The sequence below is a fragment of the Tenrec ecaudatus genome, chromosome 11 (assembly GCF_050624435.1).
Source record: "Tenrec ecaudatus isolate mTenEca1 chromosome 11, mTenEca1.hap1, whole genome shotgun sequence".
Taxonomy (NCBI): Eukaryota; Metazoa; Chordata; class Mammalia; order Afrosoricida; family Tenrecidae; genus Tenrec; species Tenrec ecaudatus.
Window position 1 is genome coordinate 105,171,706 of NC_134540.1, and position 21,738 is coordinate 105,193,443.

Here is a 21,738-nt window from a genome sequence, read left to right on the forward strand (position 1 = left end):
GGTTACCCCAAAACCAAACGCACTGCTATGGAGTCGATGTCGGCTCATAGAGCTGCTCCGCTGAGTTTCCAAGACTAACTGCTTACGGGAGTAGAACGCTCCGTCTCCCAGAGTGGCTGGTGGTTAACCCAACACTTAACCCCTACCCCACCAGGTTCGCTATAGATAAATTTCTGGGTGAATTGTCTTTTCATGTAAGTGAGCTCATACAATACTAGTCTGTTTGTGATTGCTTATTCTGCTCAGCATGTCTGCCAACTCCCTCCAGCAGACAGCAAGACTTCCTTTCTCCCGTTGCATCACATTGTGTCCCCGCTCATCTGCTGAGGGCCACTTGGGATGCTTCCTCTCTGGATATTGTGACTACTACTGCAGTGAACTCTGGTGAGCAAGTCTCTTTTGGGGTTCTGTTTCAAGTCTTTCGGGTCTATATTGAAGAGCAGAATTGCTGGGACACGGGGAGATCTATTTTTTAGGTTGTTGAGACACCTCCAGTTTTCCATACTGCTGTCCCACTTTGCATCCCCAATTGCAATGGATAAAGGTCCCCCATATTCTTGCCAGCATGTGATTTTCTTCACCACCCCACCCCAGCCTTAAACGTAGCCTTTCTGCATCAAGGCAAGGGTGGCGAGACTTGGTCCAACATCCTTTGGACCTGCTGGCAGGAGAGCCCTGCTGGGCAAGGACATCATGCTTGGTGAAGCAGAGGGGCAGAAGGCCCTTGATGACAGGGGTGTATCCAGTGGCCGCAACAATGGGTTCAAGCTGAGGATGGCACAGGACCAGGCGGGGTTTTGTTCTGCTGTGCCTATGCTCTGGGTCAGAATTGACTTGATGGCACCTTAACAACAACAATCTTAGCCATCGTAGTTTGAGGGGTGCATTTAACAGTAAAAACAAACAATTTGATTAGAACGTGGGTCAAAGACCTACACAGACATTCCACGAGAGGATACACATGGATAATAAACACATGAAAAGATATTTAACACCGTTAGCCATTAGGGAATTGCAAATTAAAACCACAACAAAATGTCACTACATGCCTATCAGAATGGCTAAAAAGAAAACCAACAACAAAATGATGGCAATATCAGATGATGCCAGGATGTGGAGAAACCGGAGGGACTGGAGAATGGGGCCACTCTCCTGGAAACACTTGGAGTTTCTTATCAAACGAAAGGTGCAACCACCACAGGACCCAGCAAGTGCACGTCTGGCCATATCCTCCAGAGATGTGAAGACAGGTTCACCCCAAAGCCCGTATGAGAATGCTCATCCTAGAAACAACCCAGATGCCTTCTAGGGGGTGGATGGTTAAACTGGTACCACCCAATTCCACTCCAGGAGCCGTTAGTGAGCAAGAAGACAGAGCAAACTAATGATACAGACAACAACCTGATTGACTCTCCAGAGGGTCATGCTGAGCCAAACAAAAGCCAACGTCAAGGGTCATGCACTGCTTGATTCTGTTTGTGCGATATTCCTAAAATGACAAAATTATGGGAATGGAGAACAGACTGGTGGTTGGCTGTGCTGGTGTTGGGGCAGGTAGATGGGGCTCTGTATCTTCATATCCAGTCTGATTTTTAAAAAATAATTTTATTGGGGCCATAGTCTGATTTTGAGGTGGTCCTGTAGTTTGACAATATGTGACCACTGGGGAAACCGAGATCTCTGTATATCATGTATTAGAGTGGCATATGATTCTCCAAGATTCTCAATAAAAAGAAAGGTAGGATAAAGACATGATTCTTGCCAGAGAAACAGGAAGAAGAGCTGTGTTCCGTTTCCCTGTGGAGAACCGGGTTTGATTATGAGTCAGCAGAGAATTCTGGGCACTTACTTCTGCCGGGCGGGAAGTGAGGGAGTAAGACAGAAAGATGCAAGGAAAGGAAAAAGGGAAGTTGTTTCATTTGTCCCCCAGAAAGCCTAAGATTTCTATGTGAACAACACACTTATTCACAAGGACCATTTTTTGGGTCAGGAAAATCAGACAGCATGCTCTGCAGACAGCAAAACCCAGACAGCATGCTCTGCCAAAACCCAGACAGCACACTCTGCAGACCCTGCTAGAGCACAGAGGAGATGACCAAGGAAGTCTCCTGTATCCCGGTGGACATCGCAGATCAAGTCCCTGCTGGAGGGCAGGATGTCCTCTGCAGTCAGTCAGGTGGGACACTTTGATCTGTGGCTTCCAAACGTGGGCTTCCACGGGGCCCCTGGGAGATGCTTGCCAGGAATCTAGCTTCAGTTACATTCTAGTGGGAGGTTCTCCTGACTCAGGCCTTCCTTGTGTCCCAGGCGCAGAGTAGCTTCTAAAACCTGCGGAAGAACTGCTCTGTCTGACAGGGAGAGTTCATGCACCGCTCCGTTTCCTGAAAACGACTGCTTGCAGACAGACTGGGAGTTCTGCCACTCCCCTTCCCCGGGTGTACCTCTGCATCACCACACCATCGCTCCCCTGGCCTTCTAGAGGGATAGTGTTGCTTAATACTACTTTTATCTTTGTCTTCCTGTCCAATGAACACAGACTTGGAAATGCAGAATATAAATTGAGTGTTACGAACACCATTTCCACCCAAAGGCCATGTGTATTTTTAAGGGAACTAGGGGCATGGTGGCAGAGAGCCAGGGAGCAGATTTATCAGTTCGGTTCCCCTTCCTTCTTCTGTGCTAGTTCAATGCCATGTCCTTTCCTGGATTTGAGTGGTGGTTTCTGTGCACCAAGGAGCCCCATGGCACAATGGTTAAACACTTGGCTGCTAAACAAAACATTAGTGGTTTGAACCCACCAGATGTGCAATGGGGAAAAAAAGATGTGGCAATCTGCTCTGTCAAGATTTACAGCCTTGGAAACAGGTGGGGCAGTTAGTTCTCTTCAATCTGTCTGCCAGCGGACCAGTAGATCTGGGATCCTCAACTAGCAGATTCCATTCTATGGGCATTTCTTGTTTGGCCTCCAAACCCGTCTTCCCCACCATCCCTTCCCTTTACTGGAAGGTATGAGGCTAGTCTCCCACTAGCCAATCAGCAGCTCACACCCACAAAAGAAAGTACCTGTCAGTTCTTGCGAGGATACTTGGGACCAAGGGTACAGGGATACGACAGTCCCCAGGCTCCCTACTGCTCTCCATCTGGGGCATCTCCCCGAATCCGCTTTCTTTCACATTATGGCATGTTCCTCTTTGTAATGTACATGATAAGCAATCTGGTAAATCTAGGATCAGTATCACAAATGTCAAACCTCTATGTTTGCATATCTCAAACACTTTGAGGGACAACATGACCAGACTAAGACTCTCTGCCATAGTGACGATGCCGACTCAGCAACCCTGTAGGACAGGGCAGGACTGCCCCTGTGAGTTTCCGAGACTAACTCTACAGGAGTCGTAAGCTAGGACTAACTCTGTACAGGAATACAACACCCAGGCTTTCTTCCTCCGAGAGGCTGGTGGTTTTGAACAGCTGACCTGTGGGTAGCCGCCCAACATGTAACCACTACGCCACCAGGACTCCTCATAGATTCGACGGCATTGTTGCTCAATTCCTTTTTCTTCTCATTATTTCCCAACAGAATTACACTCACATTTGCGCATGTTTAACTCTGGCAACCTACAGCAGCAGCATTCAGATGGAACTGTAAGTCAGAAAGGAAAAAGGCCGCTTTTACAGATGACTCACAGCTTTGAAAATAGCCTGAAACTTCCAGAGCAATATGGCAACTTCTATGCACTGCAGGCGTCTGTCCTTCCTTCCGCAGGGGAGGCTGCAAATACACACTTGGGGTGGGTTGTAGCGGGGTGCCACACCTCCGGAAAAGATCCCGGGGTACATGGGTATAGCAGGATGTGACTGGGAAATTGCTGGAAGCCTGGAGCCGGAGCTGGGAGCATTTCCTGAGGCACCTGACAGGGTCCAATGACTAGTGGCCTGGACACAAGCCTGAAGACAGGAGAGGGCGATCACAAAGAGGCAGCAAACTGCACACCAGCTGCCAGGGCTGCTCCAGGACCAAGCCACCTCCACCGGCCTTCTGGGTGAGGAGCAGAGGCATGCCGCTCAGTGGAGCTATTTAATGGTGTCTCCCCACTTGTTTACACTGATTTTTTAATACCAGAAATAAAGATATAATTCCATTGTTACTCATATAGCTAAAAACTGCAACTACCCCACTATCACTGGGTGGGTTCCGAACTCACAGTGACCCCATATAGTTTCTAAAACTTAAATCTTCATGAGTGCACACAGCCTCACCTGTCTTCCATGGAGAGGCTGGCTGGTGGTTTTGAACTGCCAACCATGTGGTTAGCAGCCCAAAGGTTATCCCAATGTCACCAGAGCTCCTAACTACCCTGGAAGAGATGAAAAGGAACTGGAGTAAAATGCACACCTAAACTAGAAAGTACGGTATCATGACTGTTTGTGGTGTTAAGATTTTATCAAACGGAGGGGCCGGGTGCGGAGAGCACACAGGAGCACGGGCTCTGCATGGGGTTTGGGAGGTGGGAGGGGCTGGGAGGGAGGATAACAGGGCAGAGTCTGGGGAGGTGGCCGCCGATTACACATTGGGATCAGTGCATTTGTATTTTTCTAAAAGTGGTTTTCAAGATGGTCAACAAGGGGCCACATATCTGGATGGCACCGTTTGGAAGTAGATGGGGCCATGTAGAGATGGCCAGCAGCAGAGTCCTTTTCCGATTTCAGAACACACTCACTTCTGTCCCCAAATATCACTCTATGCATCCACTAAATATCATGAAGCGCCACATAGCACCACACCGTGGGCTTTGCATTAATACCCAGACACACCAGCACAATTGTTTCGTGAGACCTCATGCCAACATTTGAAATCATGTATTTTTAATATAGTCAACTCGATTAAATCTATGTCAAGCCATTTTGAGTATGACCATGAAGCGCTCATTTCCGGGAAGATGCATGGGGACCAGGTGACAACGGGCTGGCTCCAGGGAAGAGAACTTGGTGACCGGGGATGAAAGGAGACGTGCTGGCCTCTCGGTCTTTGGTACACTTTGAATTTGTAACGTGCACACACTCCCTATGGTAGAGGACAGTTAAAGGACATGATAATTATTCTTCAGGAAACTGGTTGATAATGCTGTGATACTGAATATCCTTGTTGAAGTGCTTGTTTCTTAAACCTTCAAAATAAAGGAACCAAACTCTCTAAAAAAAACCCCAAGCCCTTCCTCCTCTCCCCCCTGCATTTCAACAGCGATGTGTAATTCCGTTAAGGAGTGGAGCAAGCATGTGTGGGAGTTAGACACGGCTTAATCATTTCTCCCCCAAGTCTGACAGAAGTGTGGCAAGGAGGGCCATCTGTTTTGTTTGAATGAGAAATGACCCAGCATCCTGATTTCAATTAGCCTCTTCGAAGCTTTCTGTTTGGCTGGTTCCACCGGTAGCAGTTCAAGCTAAGTGTAGCGAGGAGCTGGCCAAGTGCTGCCGGCACCGATTTGTTTGAACAACCGTCAGCGAACACAGAACAAGCAACGTTGCCGGGTACACAGTAACACGCACGATTTTATAGAATCCAAGTAGCGGATGCTGCAACCCTAAAACTAAACATTGAAATGGTGTCGGTGAGTCATGATAGCAAACGGTCATTTAAATATTTAAAAGCATCGGTAGTCTGTCATCCACAAAGCACTGGCAGCGTAGTGGTTAAAGTGCTCTGCCACCCAGGGACAGCTCTGCCGTTGGAACTCGCCCCCCCCCCCCCACGCCCTGCTCGGAGGAGGAGAGTGTGAAGGCCCGAGCCCCGGAAGCCTTACGAGGAAGTTCTTCTCTGTCCTTCAGGGTCGATGAGAGCTGGAACCCACTGGAAGGCGGTGGGTTTTTGTGTTTTTTTTTTTGGTTTATGAGCTAAATGCCTCGCTGCAATTAACAAATATTTATAAACATTTACTATATATTTACTATATAAACATTTATATAAGTAGTCCCTACTATGCCCTGGGTGTGAATCAGAGATGAAGGCAAGCAGTAGTTTGTGTCCTTGAGTAGTCTGCCAGCCACCTGGTAGGATAACCCTGAAAAAAGAAATAATACTGGGTCATATTTAAGCCAATAGCATAGCTGTCACTGCTGCAATTGTCACAGATTATCATGAGTTCAGAGACAAGGGCTGACTTTAGTCAAAAGCTTGACATTGAGAAGTTGCTCTTTAGTGTTGAGTAAGACTGGAATACACTGATCTGATTTTAAAGCCTGTGTCCCTGCCACATTCCATTCCCCCACTGGCCACGCACGCACGCGCAGGCGACTTACAAAGAGAAGGCTCAGCAGCTGGTAGGATCGCCGTGTAACTGCGTTGGTGACAGTCCTAAGTCACAGCCATGGCTCTGGGGAAGCCAGCCTGAGGCAGGTCTCTAGTAGTAGTTTGCCAGCCGGTGTCATGCTAGTTCCTGGGTCTCGTCACGCACATGCTGGCCACCCGAGTCCTTCAAAGGAAGGCCGTGAGTGCACGGGGGCGGCGGCGGCGTCATATGCAACAGCGGCTATTGTGCGCTCTTCCAGCAATGGCTGATTCAGTCCCCTGTGTGCAAAGCTGATGCCGCAGCATGCAGGCGTTCAGGCCTAACCACCTGGTTTCTGGATTTTACCTTTGTGTGCTTTCATCGCTTCTCCTCGGGCGTTGGCCAGCTCTTCAAACTCGTATCCAGTGCAGAGTGGAAGTTAAGGTGTCTTCTAAATAGTGGTGCTGGGGACCACCTGCACCAGGACCCGAGTCTGGCTATGGCTCAGCAGCAGTGTCCTGGGGTGGGCTCTGAGGAGGTGGCAGGCTGGATCTCCAGCCCCTTCTGGCCTGGCACTGCTGAAGCACAAAATTGGGCAGAAACTCACTCCACTGTCGTTGGCCCTAGTTAGTTCACTGCCGCACGGGAAGTCAAAACTAAACTGCCATCTAGTAGCTTCTGACTGACAGTGACTCTATATAGGGATCCTGAGACTGTAAATTGTAAGGAAGCAGACAGTGTCGGTTTTTTCCCCCCAGAACAGCTGGTGGGTTTGAACTGCTGACCTTTTGGTTAACATCCCAATGCTTAACCAGTAACACTGTCACAGCTAAAATGAGGCCGCACATCTTACCTTTGGCTTTACCCTTGACAAAGACTCTGGTCCATCCTGCCCTGCCTAAAATGATCTTAGATGAAAATGCTAACCCAGAAATATTTAGCTTATATTTAGCCAATCAGATTCGAATTATGAACTGTAAACATTTTTAAAAAGTAGACGTGAATCCTTAAATCTAACATTTGCAACTTACAACTGACGTATTCTTAACTATTTTCAGAAAAATGAATCGTCAGCCCGATTCTAGTGCTAGTCATTTACCCTGGTAAAGATGATTCATATAGCCCAGACTGTGCTAGAAATATCCAGAATTGTGCTTTCTTCACAAAGTAGAAGAATTCACTATCAATGAGAATGCCAAATCTATGAGTGGGTCAAGAATGAAAGGGGACAAACAGTAATCAGTTGTGAGAAAGCAGGAAAGGAATCCAAAGGGGCAGCCTGGCCAAGTTCAGGTTTGGAAAGGGAGACGAATGAGCAGGAACAGTATGTACCAACTTCAGACAGTAAAGGGGGACTTGTCAGTGGAAGGGTACAGGTTTTGCTTTTACTAAAGAAAAAACATCTGAAACCTTATTTTCTACATGTCAGTTGTAGAAACATGTACGTGTGCTGAGATGTAGGGCTGCCATTGGTTTGGCCAAAGAAAAAATATAAACAGGGAAAAAGATTTTCTTAATGATATAAACCATTAGTATGTGATATAAATCCACCTACTAATGAAATAGCGTCCTTTCATCCTAAGGCTGAAAGTCAGGAATTTATAGCTATTTGTTTGTAAAGACCTCAAACCCACACTTAAACCCACTGTCATTGAGTCCGTTCCAACGCACAACAAACCTAGAGGGCAGCGTGGAAAGCCAGGTTTTCTCCCTCGGAGCAGCTGGTGGTTTTGAACTGCTGACCTTGTAGCTAGCAGCCCGTGTAACCATGATGCCACCAGGGTTCCTAAACATCAAAAGCCGCTTTCTAAAATTTTCTAAAGTTGATTTAAAAACCTTTCTAATTTTTAAAGTGTTTGAGGAGTTGTGGCATTACATAATCTTAAACAGTATTGAGTGAAGTCTTTGAAAAGATTAAGACATTACAAAAACTAAGAGGGCTGTAATTTCTAGTCGATACAAACATGAAATAGAACCAAGTAATCAGGTACCCACGTTTGAGTATACTTGTATAGGAACAGTTGGGTTACTTCTGAGCACAAGGTTTATGTTCATCTTCTCTCAAATTGTCTCTTTACCTAAAAAACAACCCTTTCAATGAAAACACTGGATACTTACACAAAATGTGTAACTGTTCAGTAACAGTACTAATATTTTCTATGTTGGCATTGCTTAACATATTTGACAGTAGAGTTAGGATACTGAGTAAAGAGACCTCATTAGGTTAATTCTGAACTAACAGAAAAAAGGAAAAATATTCTGGAGCATTCAATTATTCATTCAGGAAACATGTGACTGCCTCCTGTGTTCAGAGCACCATGGCAACCGAGATGAGTTAGATAGGGCCCAGTCCCCAAAGAGCTGGCTGGGAATTTTAGTGGGAGAACACAAACACCTAATAAATAATTACATTGTGAAGTATGAAGTAAAAAATCATTTATTTATGAGTATTAAAAAAAAAGGCCTTTCCAAACAAATAGCTGAGGTTCATTGGCTCCCTGAGGAATTCTGGTTATGTGAGAAACAAAACATCTCAAACAAAACAATGAGCTCACCTCAGAATACAAACCTCCAAATGTAGCTCCGACAGAGCCTTTTCTTCTCTGTGGGGTCGAATTCCTTCCAGCTGCTCTTGGAGAACTGCAGCCATGCCGCTCGCTGATTCTCGTGCTGCCTTGCTCACGGGGAGGTTGTCCTGTCCAGGTGTGGGAGACCAGGCCAGAGGTGTGCCACCCCAGACACACAACTCAAGTTTCGTCTGGCTGGGGTTCCTGACTTAACAGTGATCCCCCCCCCAACCCCCCCCCAAAAACCCACCAAGAATTCCCTGTGACATTGAGCTCACTGGATGATTCTGACTTTAGTGCTGGAGGACTCTGGTGAAACAAGAGATTCTTTACTATTGTTTTCCAGTAGACACAGCATCACTGGAAGGTGTACAACAACATAAGCAGAGCAGACCTATGTTCAAATCAAATGTAACGCTTTGCTTTGGCAAGTTCATCACGATGTCCATCAAGACGTTTGGCAGCACAAGCTTAGTATGTCGTACAGAATTTTGATGGAAGCAAATGCATTTGAAAAGCTTCTAGGCTTTTTCTCTTGTGACTCAATTCTGTTACAAATTCTAATGCACTCGAGACTCGGTGTCGTAAAATTTATGACCAATGTCTGAAACAGTGCATGATTCTGTATGCTTTCACATGAAATGTTTTTAAAACCTCTTGGGAGAGTTTTTAATTTCCTACATAAGGGGGTGACAACATGAGCACAGTTTGGTGTTGATGAAACATGAGGGGGCTTTAAATAGCTGATGGGAAAATCAAGTGAAAAGATCATGGAATTATCCCAGGAACTTTTGAAGCACCTTTGTATCCTGAAGGCGCCCTGGTGGCAGAGTGGGTGAAGTGCGGGGCTGCCCAGAGCAAGGCCAGCTATCCACACCCACCAGCCGACCTGCGGGAGGGAAGGCCTGTGTTCCAGGAGAGATCTGCACTCTGAGACCCTATGGCGCAGTTCTACCCTGGCCCTCTAGGGGGGCGAGGTGAGTAGTGATGGGGCTGGCTCTGGTGGGCGTCCCTGCGGAGCAGCATGCTAGGAAGATGGAGCAGTCCTAAGACCTGCAGTGTTGCGGTGTGTGTGTGTGTCGGGGGGTGGGGGGGTGGTGTAAGGCAGAGAGGAAATGTTGGATGAGGATTTTAGAGTTAAGGTGCCCAAGATGACCTGAGTTCTCAGCTCAGTCAGGGCTGGGCTGGAGGGTGTCCATTGAGATCAAACACCAGGATAAGGGGCAGGTTTGGAGGATGGAGAGAAGTTCATGTGGCTCGAGGGTCCTAACACTAAGGCGACCTCCAGCAGTGAGCTGTATATGGTGGCTATACAAGTGAGAGCAACACGTTGGGCAGAGAATGCCAAGTGACAATGAAGACAAAGATGGACTTGGGAAGAAAACCCCTTCTCTCAGGTGGCTGTGACGAACCTCAGGGCAGAAATGGAATACAATGAAATGGGGCACGAAGGTTACCTGACCAACTCTCTGGGTCGGGGCTGTGGGTAACCATCTCTGTGAGGTCTTACACAGGTGGTTCACAGCTCCGACTCTGAGAAACACTGCGTGAAGGTCAGGTTTCAAGGAGATGGTGCAATCCCGTGCAATAACTATCTAGCACAATGGTGACTGACAGTTCCCACTCCAGGCGATTAGGTGGTCTATGGAAATCCTAAGATTTTCGGAAAAATTCTGGGCAAGTGAAAAGCCAGGATGTCAGAGATGATGGGACAAAGGTCAGCAGCAGAAAGGGGAAATCTTTTTGGAAACCTGGAAAACTGTTGGCTATATCTAAAAGCAGACAGCAAGCAGGGTGCAGGTTTCAATATACACATGGGCGGGTAAGTTGGACAGCTGGGCATAGCAAGAGGAACTTTTCTTTTTTGCGTGAAAAATAGTGGTCTCCAAAGATGGATTTTAGATTGAGTAGGAATAAGAGCTCGTGGGAGACCCGACATCCAGGCTACTGCTGGAAGTCAGGCTGAAGATAAAATGGCACTTTAAAGACCAGTCCTGGAAATGACCCAGGTCGATACGATAAAAAAAAAAAGCCAACAACCTCTAATGTTTCTCAACATGGAAAATAGGTCACCTTGTTCCGAGGTCCTCGCTGCGGCTTTTCCTCCACACACTGGGAGACGTTCAGGTCCACAGAAAAGACCTCCCTCTGGGTCTCTCATACTTGACATTCCAACAAACGTTTCTTTTTTTGGTAGGGCACATATTCTAACCATGGAAAAGGGTCTACAGGTTCTGACAAATCACTTCCTTGAGACTTGCTTCCCCCGGAGAACACCCTAAACCAGTGGTGGCAGCAATCTCAAGACGGCCTCGATCAAAGTCCCTGAAAAAGGAGACTCGTTTTGTCCAAGGTGCTTCTCGAACCAATCGGCGTGCCTTTTTTGAATGTTCCCTTTTGTAGCTTTCCTCGCTCCTAAGTCTGTTCCTCTAATAGCTTGCTTCTTAGCTGCCTCTCCATTATTTGTGACACAGAATGGAAGCACAGAGGGGAAATAAGAACCCCAACACCCAAGGGTCAGACCAAACCAGTAAGCTGACTGTTTTAATCACCAGACCTAATCTTCAATAAGGAAAAGTAAAATGGAAGAAACTTACCTTCGACCAAGAAAATGAAGCTGGTGTCTCAATTAACATTTTATAAAACCTTTTGTTTGTTTAGTACCTTAACTGAATTACATCTGAAAGGATACACTACATAAAAACTAAACACACTGTAAGAGACATGAAATACATTTAAAAGGAATTTTTTCATCTTAAACCCTCTACGTGGGAGGTTAACAATAGCTAGGAGTCCTTACAAAATACTTTTATGGTTTCACTATTTAAATATGTTGGCCAGATTTATTTTAAAACAATGCGAATGTAAAATTATTTAGTAAGAACTCAGCAACATCATATACACAACAGTTAGTAATTTTAGTTGTAAGTTTAATGATAGAATCTCATTTGTTTTTGTAAGCAGCAAGCATTTAGCTCCTAAAGTACAAATGACTATTTTCACAATTATAAGTAGGCTAATATTGCTGGAATTGTCCCACATTTTTATATTCCACATAATTTAATCTCAATTTATTAAATGAATGTGAAACAGAAATTATTGCTTAATTCTAGTGAGTAAAACTGTAAAATTCACAGGATAACCCGAAATCCAAATTAAGACAATACAATTAATTTTAAGGGAAAGATGAAGACTTACTAGTTTATATAATGTCTAGATCATAAAGAACTGATTAAAAAATCATAGTAAAAAAAAAAGAGAGAAAATATAAAATCCTTAATGCCAATGTAGTTAGAAGGTCTACATTGACTATTGAACTTGCATCATAATCTGGCTAGATGTGGGCAACTAAAGTGCCTGCTGCCTAACAATGGAGATGTTAGAATTTGCCATAAAGCCCAGAAGACTGAAATTTCATCTAGACCAAAGCTCAAAAAGTGTTACATTGACACGATCCAACAAAATCTGACAAAGCAGTCTAAATCATTTTCAACACCCTTGGGAAATAGATTTGTATTTACAGAATCTCCTTAAATATATAACAATGCTGCAATGAAGATGTTTTTACAGTATTTATTGAGAACAACTTTATAAACGGAAAGACTCAGAGGCACATAGTTCCAAAGGCCAATGCCACGGGCATAATGAAGTCAACACAGAAAAGGGAAAGATATGAAGTGTCAACATGACGAGATTTTTGTTTTTAAAAGCTGCATTCCCCAATGAGCATATCACAGGAATCATCCTTCAAAATTACCATGATAAAAAGTTATTTCCTTTAAAGAAAAATAATTCTTTCCACCTACCGAGCCTAGAAAATGCTATTTACAATCAACTGTCCTGCATTTCATCAGTATCGTTTAATATGGCCTATGTTTTGCCATTAGAAGTACTGAACATTTCTTGAGCTATCTTATTTATAAATGCACATAATATTTAAGTTTGCTCTTCATTGAGAACAACTGAAAATAGACTTAATCAAATCACAATACAAATGTTTTAGTGCTGACAACGTATCTTGTGGAAACAGGGTGTATGGGTAGAGGTGTACTTAGAATTATGTTGCTTCTGATGAAATACTAGGCCAATAAGTCTGAGAAAACTCAAGGGAGTCACAAAACAGGTCTTTGTAGATGAAGAATTTAATTTATTTCTGTTTTAACTGGTCACACTGGGCTGCTTCAGTCTACTTTCACCACACTGTATATTTTGGTAACAAACCAAAAGCATGCAAAGAAGCCAATTGTTCCTATAAAGGAAAAAAAAACAAAAACCATTAAATTGGTTATTTTAAGTATGGTTACTACGAGTTTATAGTTTTCAAGAAATTAAAACGAAACGTTTTCCATATAAGGCTAAGAGTTCTGTCACTAGGGATTGCCCTAGTGACATAAGATGCTCCACAGCCAACGCTGAGCGCCGGGGAGAACAGCAATCAACACTTCACCACAGCTTCAGCCCTGCCCTTTCCACGCCCACTCTTCCTCTTGTTAGACAGAGAAACGTTTATCTGCCCTAGCTACCCCCAAAGACGGCCTTCTAGAGGAAATGAGACAACACAGGAAAACATGTATGCCTCGACTGTCTGGTAACTTCACCAGTCTGAACTCCAAGGAATTGTAATGCTAGATGGAGACACCCTTTTAATGCTGCTGTCTCACGGTCAAGAGGCTGGAAAATGACTTGACCAGAACTCGAGTTCATGTTTCACTTCTTCAAGTTCAGGACGCTTGTAAACGATCCTATAACTGTACTATACTGTATGATGCTACACTTGGTTATTGAACACACATTGAGAGACCGTTTTCCAAATGATATATGCTAATTATGAATCATTTAATAGATTAAAAATAAACTGAGGCTTATCATTTTTCCTATGATTATCATCTGGAAAGTATTCATTAAGTGGGGATACAGAACACTGAAGGTCAAAAAGCATATCCTGTGTACATTTCATCCTTGAAGCCCGACAATGTTCTCAATTGTTTTAAATATAACACACACAAAAAAGTACTAAAAGAGATTTTCTAAATCAAGAGATTAGATATGGGATATGACTGTAGGAACTTCAGAATTCCGCTGCGAAGACTACTGACTTGCATGCTGTATATGCACTGAATACCTACACAACGCAGCGGGCACTAAGTTTTTTTGAGAAAACACAGATAAATACACATTTTGGATATTCTACAGGTTTACTGTAGACTGGACAACCTAACAGTGGAACATAAACAAGTTTGTGCTTAGTAAGAATTTGAGAGTTTTAAGATGAGAAAAATTTTCTCAAGATGAACAAAACATTTTATCACCATCCTGGCAAACCTTAAGAATGTTAATTGCTTTAGTTCAGTCTTGTATGGGACATACAGTTCGAAACTAGTATTTACATACTAAAACTAGCATCTTTCCTTATAGGACAGGATAATTTTGTTTTCTAAAATGGATTGACTTAAATAAAATCACATCACAGCCTTTATTTGTGTGTGTGTATAAAGCATGGAATAAATTATTCTATATATGTATTTATGGACCCACAAATACAGATTCATAAAGACGTAGGTAATTCTTGTTTCACAGGTCTCTGCTATTTTTTTGCCTCTATTTTACAAATCATTTATTAAAGGCTGTGGAGTCAAATCATTCTATCATCACACATAGAAAAAAAAATTCTATCATACCACACTAAGATACACATGAGACCAGGTCTCACCAATGACCTGGAATACAGAACAGATACACGTGCCCAGAGCCAGCCACGCACTGAAATAGCAGCAGCACAGCAAAACTGCCCCGATATTCTTAAACACTAACAGACAAGTAAAATGTAGGACAGGTCTTAAAAAAAAAAGGTCTTTCCTTTTGGTGTCTATGTTTTCTCATCTAGCATGCAAGGCAATTTTAGATGAAACTTCAGATGTACCTTTCATACCAACTACTTTTTTGTGGCCAAAGACAGTTTTGCTGTCTTACTTCCGTGCAGTCGCTCACTCCAGTTGTTGCCAGCACCACTAGGGCTCTGACATACAGAACTTTCATCGCGTTTGATGGAGAAGATGTACACAGAATAAACATCAACGCGATACATGCTGTTCCAGGAGACACTTGGACTTTACAGTGGAGACTAACGCTTCTAGTGAAAACTTCTGGAACATGGAATCCCCGATGGTTATCTTATGACAGTTTCCAATCGCATCCTGGCTTTGCTTCTCTCATCTCCACTCCTAAACGCAGGTAGTTATTTTTACCCTATTTCTGAATTGGCCGGGGGTTGGGGGGGGGGGGACTGTGTGTAAATCAGGAAGATGTCAACACAGGGGAACCTTACGCTTTATTGGTCTACGAGGCCTGCGCACTCAGCACAGAAATGAACACTGTCTACCTTTGTTCTTCAGATTCTGTTTCCCACTTTCACTTAACTAATATTCAACTCACAGGTGGGCGGAGCCAAGCACATGCTTCATTGTATGAAGACTAACTGAAGGAACCATGAGAAGTGAAAACCTTCATGGCTCTTATACAAGGGAAATCATTGTAAGTTCTTTGCCTAAAAACTGAACTAAGAATAATCATTTCAATTCTTACCTGTAAAAAGAAAGAAGATCAAAACCATGATCATGGTATAACCAAAGTACAGAATTGTACTTGCTGTCCCTGTGATTTGTAGTTTTGAAAAGAAGTAGTGTACTGAATATATTAAGAAGTAAACAGCAGTAAATCCACTGGTGAGGAATGAGCGCCACTGCCAATGATAATCCTAGTAGAAAAGAAAAACGTTACAGAAAAACATTTCCCCATAGATAGCAAGTAGCAGGTTAAAGGCACAAAGCCAATACGCAAACTGAAGATAGCTCCCACACCCAATGTTTGCTAAGCTCCAGGCTCTTTCTCCTATTTGAACTTTACCTATTTCCTCTTCACTGAAGGGATTAAAAAGCAGCTTTGGAGAAAATATTTAGAGACTGGCTAAAAACCTAGAAAAATATTAAAGTTTATGAACAATGTGGCATTAGGCTGTAAGAGCTTAAGTAAAACAGTATTGCTACAAAATCATAGAAACCTTTATTAAACAAAAATTCCAGAATATGAAGCTATTGATGTCTCAACAAACTCTCCCCATCTTAATTTATATACTTCTGAAGGCGGTGTTTCCATCTTGGTAACCATTCCCTGAAGAATCCTAACCTCTTCGATTGACACCATGTCAAAAGAGCAGTTTTTGGCAACCTCAAGGGACTTAAATGTATTACTTTTCCATGTGCTTTGAAAAAGAAGCCTGAAAGGGCAAGAGTAATGGCTTGGGTGGACGAAGTATGGCTTCCCAAGGACATTCTTCTATGACAGTCCCTGCGACCTATCCTCAAAGACTGAGCAAGTGCTGTGTTATGATGGAAAAACTCCCTTGGTGTATTTCCTGGCCTTTTACTTACCAGTGCAGTTTCTACCTTCTTACAACTGCTTCATAATAAGCCCGCAGAGTCATTGTTTCCTCTGAGTAAGTCTATCAAGATTATCCCTTGGGAATCTCAAAAACAAAAACAGGTGCCATAACCTTCTGACCTGATCTCTCTCGAAGTGAACGGGCCTACCAGATCCGCTCAGAAGTCATAGTTTTGATTGGATTGTCATTCTGAAGGGACGCTAATAAGACCAAGGTAAGTGAACAGTGCTGAGAGAACCGTGTCTGCAACTGGTCACAGAGGTGACTTCAGATGATCTGTTTGAAATAAATCTGGGCAGGGATGAACTGAAGTCCTATGGATACTTGATTTGATTTCACCTTGTAAAAATTTATGCTTTCCAGAAAGGAATCTACAGCTATCCTATTTATGTGGCTAAAAATTAGTATGAACCTATCTTGTAGTCTGGCCAGCTCTATTTTATAAAGGTTATTAAAACAGCTTATTGCTTTTATGTAAAATGGTTTCTAGTTCAGTAGATCCTTTAAAAGAAAGTCACTCTCTTTTGTCATACATGCCTTAAACCACTTTAAGTTGAGAAAACCCGAAGAATGCCTTAAACTCTCTTGTCAGAGTTGCTTGTTGTTCGGTGTGGGCACGTCAGAGCCCACTCAAAGTGCACAACTAAAACAGAACTGTTTGCAGAGTGGTTACATGTTAGGCTGTTAACTGCGAGGTCAGCAGCTGCTCTACGGAGAGCGACCAGGTGTTCCATTTCATAAAGACTTATCGTCTCAGGAACCCACAGGTGCACTTCTACCCTGTCCTGTAGGACTGCTGTCGAGACACCATTTCACAACGGTTAAGACAACCATCATCAAACCAGGGCTTTGAGCCTTTGTACGTGTCTGGCTGGCATGTAAAGCGGTTTGACTGTTTAATTCTTAGGATGTGGCCCTGCTCAACACTGGTCCTCATCAACTGGTCACTGCAGATACGGGCGCTACAGCATAGTAAAGAAATCAGATGGTGCCTGGCTGTCTGTCATCTGGGCTCTTCAAGGATTGTCTTAAGGTAACCACCATCTAAGAGAGGCGTCAGCTGAATTGACAAGGAAAGAGCACACTAGCCCATGTGATCCAAGGACTGTAAATAACAAAATCCAAGCTCAGAGGAGGGAACTATATTAGAGCTTAAGTTCTGAGAACCTGGTTTGCAGAAAGCTGTGGGTGACAGTACAGCAAAAGCCCAAAATCCACTCGCAGAGTGGATGTGTAGTATACTGGAAAGATGATTACTGAACACACAGTTGTTGTTTTTCTGTTTTGTTTTCATTGCGTTTTTTTTTAAAATGACTTTCTTTATAATGCAATCCAGAATACATAAATCTATAGACAGCAACTACATGAACATTTCTTTAGGGCTATGGCAGAGGTTGGGGGTTTAACGGGAAATAAAAATTATGTGTACAAGAATAAAAAACATATTAACTTCTTTGTTGTGATCGAGTCTGTTCCTGCTCATGGTGACCCTCCGCACAACAGAATGAAACACTACATGGTCCTGGGCCAGCTTCAAAATCGTTCTTGTGCCTGAGCCCAGAACCCAAATGTCTATTAACCAATATATAGATAAGAAATTGTGGTGTAGACAAAGAATGGAATTTTAGTCCACCATAAAGTGAAGTAAAGTACTGATTTAGGCTATAATGTGGCTAAACCTCAAAAACATTATGCTACATGAGACCTGAGACACAATAGGTCCCATATTACATGATTTCATTTTTATGAAATGCTGAGGATGGGTAAATCTATAGACACAAAAAGCAGACTGGGAATGCCAGGAGCTTGGACGTGAGGAGAATGAGAAATACTGCTTAATGGGTATGGAATTTTATTAGGGGTAATGAAAACATGTTGAAATTAGAGGTGGTGGTTGTAAAAGATTATGAATGATATGAAATGCCTTTGAACTGCACTTTAAAATGGTCCATTTTAACTGTGTAAGTTTCACCTTCACTATAAAATAAAAGCAGCCCCCTTGCGTTGGAATGACAGATTTCATCTGTTAGGCAGAGATCTGCCTTTGTACAAAGTGATCCAGTAAGTTTTCCCATGGCACCAATCTGCTCCGGGTAAACAGATTCCACTCGACGGGGAGATGGAACCGTGCCGGCAACAACTCCCGGGTGCGGCTCCTGCTGGCATAGGCTGTACTTGCATAGACTCCTTATACCAGCAGCGTCTGGAGCGCTGGGTCACTGGAAAATTTGTTTATGTTATCGATGTAATCACCTTATACCCCAGGAAGATGAATGACAATTTTTTCTTGTGTGGTTTTCTGCCTTTTGTTGGTAGGTTGTTATTGTTCTTGGTCCTAAGGGGTTCTGTTTTTGTCATAATACAACCGCCAAAGTAAACCCGTCAGACATAACCCATGGACGAGCAGGTGGAGGCTGTGCTCCCAATCTAAGAACAGTTATATCTGTTAACATGGCCCTGCTCCAGACACACCCTCATGAACTGATCATTGAAGACAAGGGTGCTATAGAAAACTATGGTGAAGAAGTCAGATTGGTGCCCGGCTATATATTGGAAGTGTCTGGGGTCTTAAAGGCTTATTATATTCAAATATGCAGCAGTCTAAGTGAGGAATCACATGGAAGCAGCACACCAGCTTGTGGGACCCAAGGATGACAATAACAGAACCCAATATGACAAAAGGAAAGAACCACAGCTCAAACAGCGAGCACCTAATTTACAGACGGCTGCGGAGGGCAGTGCAGCCCAAACCCATCTGCAGGGTATCTTGTCAGATTCAGCCTCTGGCAGACACCTAGCCACACGCAAGGGCCTCGAAACAGCTCTCCTATCAGACAGAGGTCATTACAAACTTAATTATGCTAGATCGTATTTAATACTTGGTCAGTTGACCTCCTCTTGACCCAACCTGAATTTGTTTTAGGTTCAAGAATTTCTTGCTTGTTCCATGGCAAAAATTTCTTCCCTGGCTGTTTAATGTAATCACTGAAACTTTTAATGGTTTTCCCCAACATCTAACATCAATTTTTATTACATTCTGAGTCTAGAAACATTTTTATTATAAAACTAGTATTAATTTTTAAGGCATTAAAAAAACTCAATGAACATCGAGCACAACTTTATAATGTACTATTCTTTGGAAATGAACATTGAAAGTCTCTAATAATTAGCTCTAAATGAATATACTGAATTAGGTACTATCTTAATTCAATTTAAAGCAGACTACATTTGATTTAGCCAATACAGGTCAATTTCTATCAAGACAAACAGAAATAATTTCAATTAACATGTGCTATACACTAAAATTATAAACAAAGATAGAAAAATATGCGAGTAGCAAAAACATTGCTAATACATACCTCTGCACATAGATGGAAATAGCAAAGCAGTATAGTTGCTTCAGAACATGTAATGACCAAAATGATAAACACCAGAAATAGGAAGCCAAACATGTAATACATCTGATGCGACCTATAAACAAATGGACATTCTGATGAGACCATATTTTCTCCTGACACAGTAAATGAAAAGCTCGTCTCAGTTTCCCTCCCCTCTAATGAAAGCAGACCAATCCTGACAGATGCAGGTGGTGATACGGGTTGGGAGTCGAGCCGGGGGAGAGAGGAGGTGGCGCTATACCACTGGATTACTTTATCTCCCTTCTCTAGACACCTGGATGTTCAGAAATATGTTTAGTCGACTTGTCTACTGTCACCCATGAGAAAAGTCAATAAAGGGTTACTTTGACACATAGGGTTAATTATATATGATAAATCATCAAATTTGAAAAATTAATAATCTGGAAGAAAAGTTAGGTTCTAATCACTAAAACCTTCAAATCTAGGTAATTATAATTTTATGCTACCCATTACTTTCTGTAGCATATGTTAATATGATCAAATAATGATCAAAATATATTACAAAATATACACTCAAACCACCAAAAAAAACCAGACTCACTGCCATCAAGTCAATACCAACTCAGCAACTTTAACAGAGTAGCTAAAAATAGCCACTACAAGTTTCCACTTGTGAACAATAACAACAACAAAAATCACAGAATGAAAGAAATCTTAGGACTGGGTAGGCCTCTGAAGATGCTCTGGCCTGTCTCCAATGCTGTCTCAAGCCACCTCTACGGGCCGCTCAGTCTCGTCTGTGGAAGTGGTACTGCGTGACTGTTAGGAGTATTGCTTTGGATAACCTAGGGCTACAATGGGCAGTCAACCTCAGAGCCTCAGCTCCACCTGTGTAAAATGGTAAGTTCTAAGACTGAGCTATACGAACTAAGAATGAATAAGAAGTAAGAAGTAACAATCTTCAATTTATATTTTTAAAAATTGTAAATCGGGTAGGGGTTTACATTTCAGATCAACTTGGTATTCAATAGTCTAAGCTACTAATCAAACACCCAAACACCCTCCCCGCGCTCTTTGATCTCTCATTCTGTGGACCATTTTACTCTTCCCCCAAGTTAACATCCATCACTGTCCAGTCTATTGCTTTCTGTTCTCTTTCTTACCCTCCCTCCTCAAGTTAGAATGGTCACCAGTATTATTCTCTCTCCCCCACCCACGTCCCACACTAGAAAAAGTAAAATAACCTTGGGTTATTGTATAAAGTCTAGTTACATTATAAAATGTAAAAAGCAATTTGTAAAAACCAAAGGAAAAAGATAGGTTACATGCAATGGCAATGGAAGGGATATTGCCTCTGGCTTACCAAATACTATTCAGAATGAAGAAAAGTTGAATAAAGATGCACCCAAATGGCAAAATCCCTCCCATGATAATACCAGGTAATGGCTTGGTGTAGAATGACTGCTCAGGAATTTGACGTGGAATCTGATTGGTTCGAACTGGGTGTTCAATGGCCTAAAGAAAAGGAAAATAAAAAAGGATTCATATTTAGCTATTTTTAAAAAGTTCTTCTCTGCATTAGACTATTTTTGCCTGCTTTTTCTCAGCTTCTGAACTGACACTAATGGCAATAACAGCCTACTTAAGTCATCAAACTGAAATTTGTATTTAGAAGCAATGAAACAGAATGCCATCAAGTACAAGAATTCAGCCTGTCTCCTGGGACAAGTCATCGCTGTTTCCTGCAGTTACCTGCTGGCTAATGGCTTTAGACAAGCTAAGAATACAGGAAAGGAGAACACAGTACTTAGAAAATAATAGTTAATACAAAGGTAGAGTGGAATTTTCTTTTTAATTATATACTTAAAGTGAGAAAGCAGCCGATCCTGAAATTTGTCAATGTATTTTTATTTGGTGGTAGCTATTATCTTTATTAAAATCGCTCAAATTACTAAGATACAAAAACTTTTGAAGGAGGCAGAGAATGAGTGTACACAGCTTTATGGCCATAGGTACTGTGATGTTCTGAAGCAGTCTCCCTCTACAATGCACGACATAGAATCAGGAGCTGTTGAGCTCACTCAGACGCATGGAGACCCCCATGGGTC

The 21,738-nt window shown here is 42.7% G+C and overlaps 1 protein-coding gene across 1 annotated transcript in view; it reads right to left on the minus strand.

The window, feature by feature from the left end:
- Positions 1–12,392: 12,392 nt before the first annotated feature.
- TM9SF2 (transmembrane 9 superfamily member 2) overlaps positions 12,393–21,738 on the minus strand; it is a 65,000-nt gene continuing 55,654 nt past the window's right edge. Inside the window, exons 14-17 of the mRNA XM_075563459.1 lie at positions 20,994–21,145; positions 19,631–19,742; positions 15,416–15,587; positions 12,393–13,082 (exon numbers count right to left, since the gene is read on the minus strand). Coding sequence (XP_075419574.1) covers positions 13,015–13,082; positions 15,416–15,587; positions 19,631–19,742; positions 20,994–21,145 — 504 coding nt within the window. The 3' untranslated portion in view covers positions 12,393–13,014. The remainder of the gene's footprint in view (positions 13,083–15,415; positions 15,588–19,630; positions 19,743–20,993; positions 21,146–21,738) is intronic.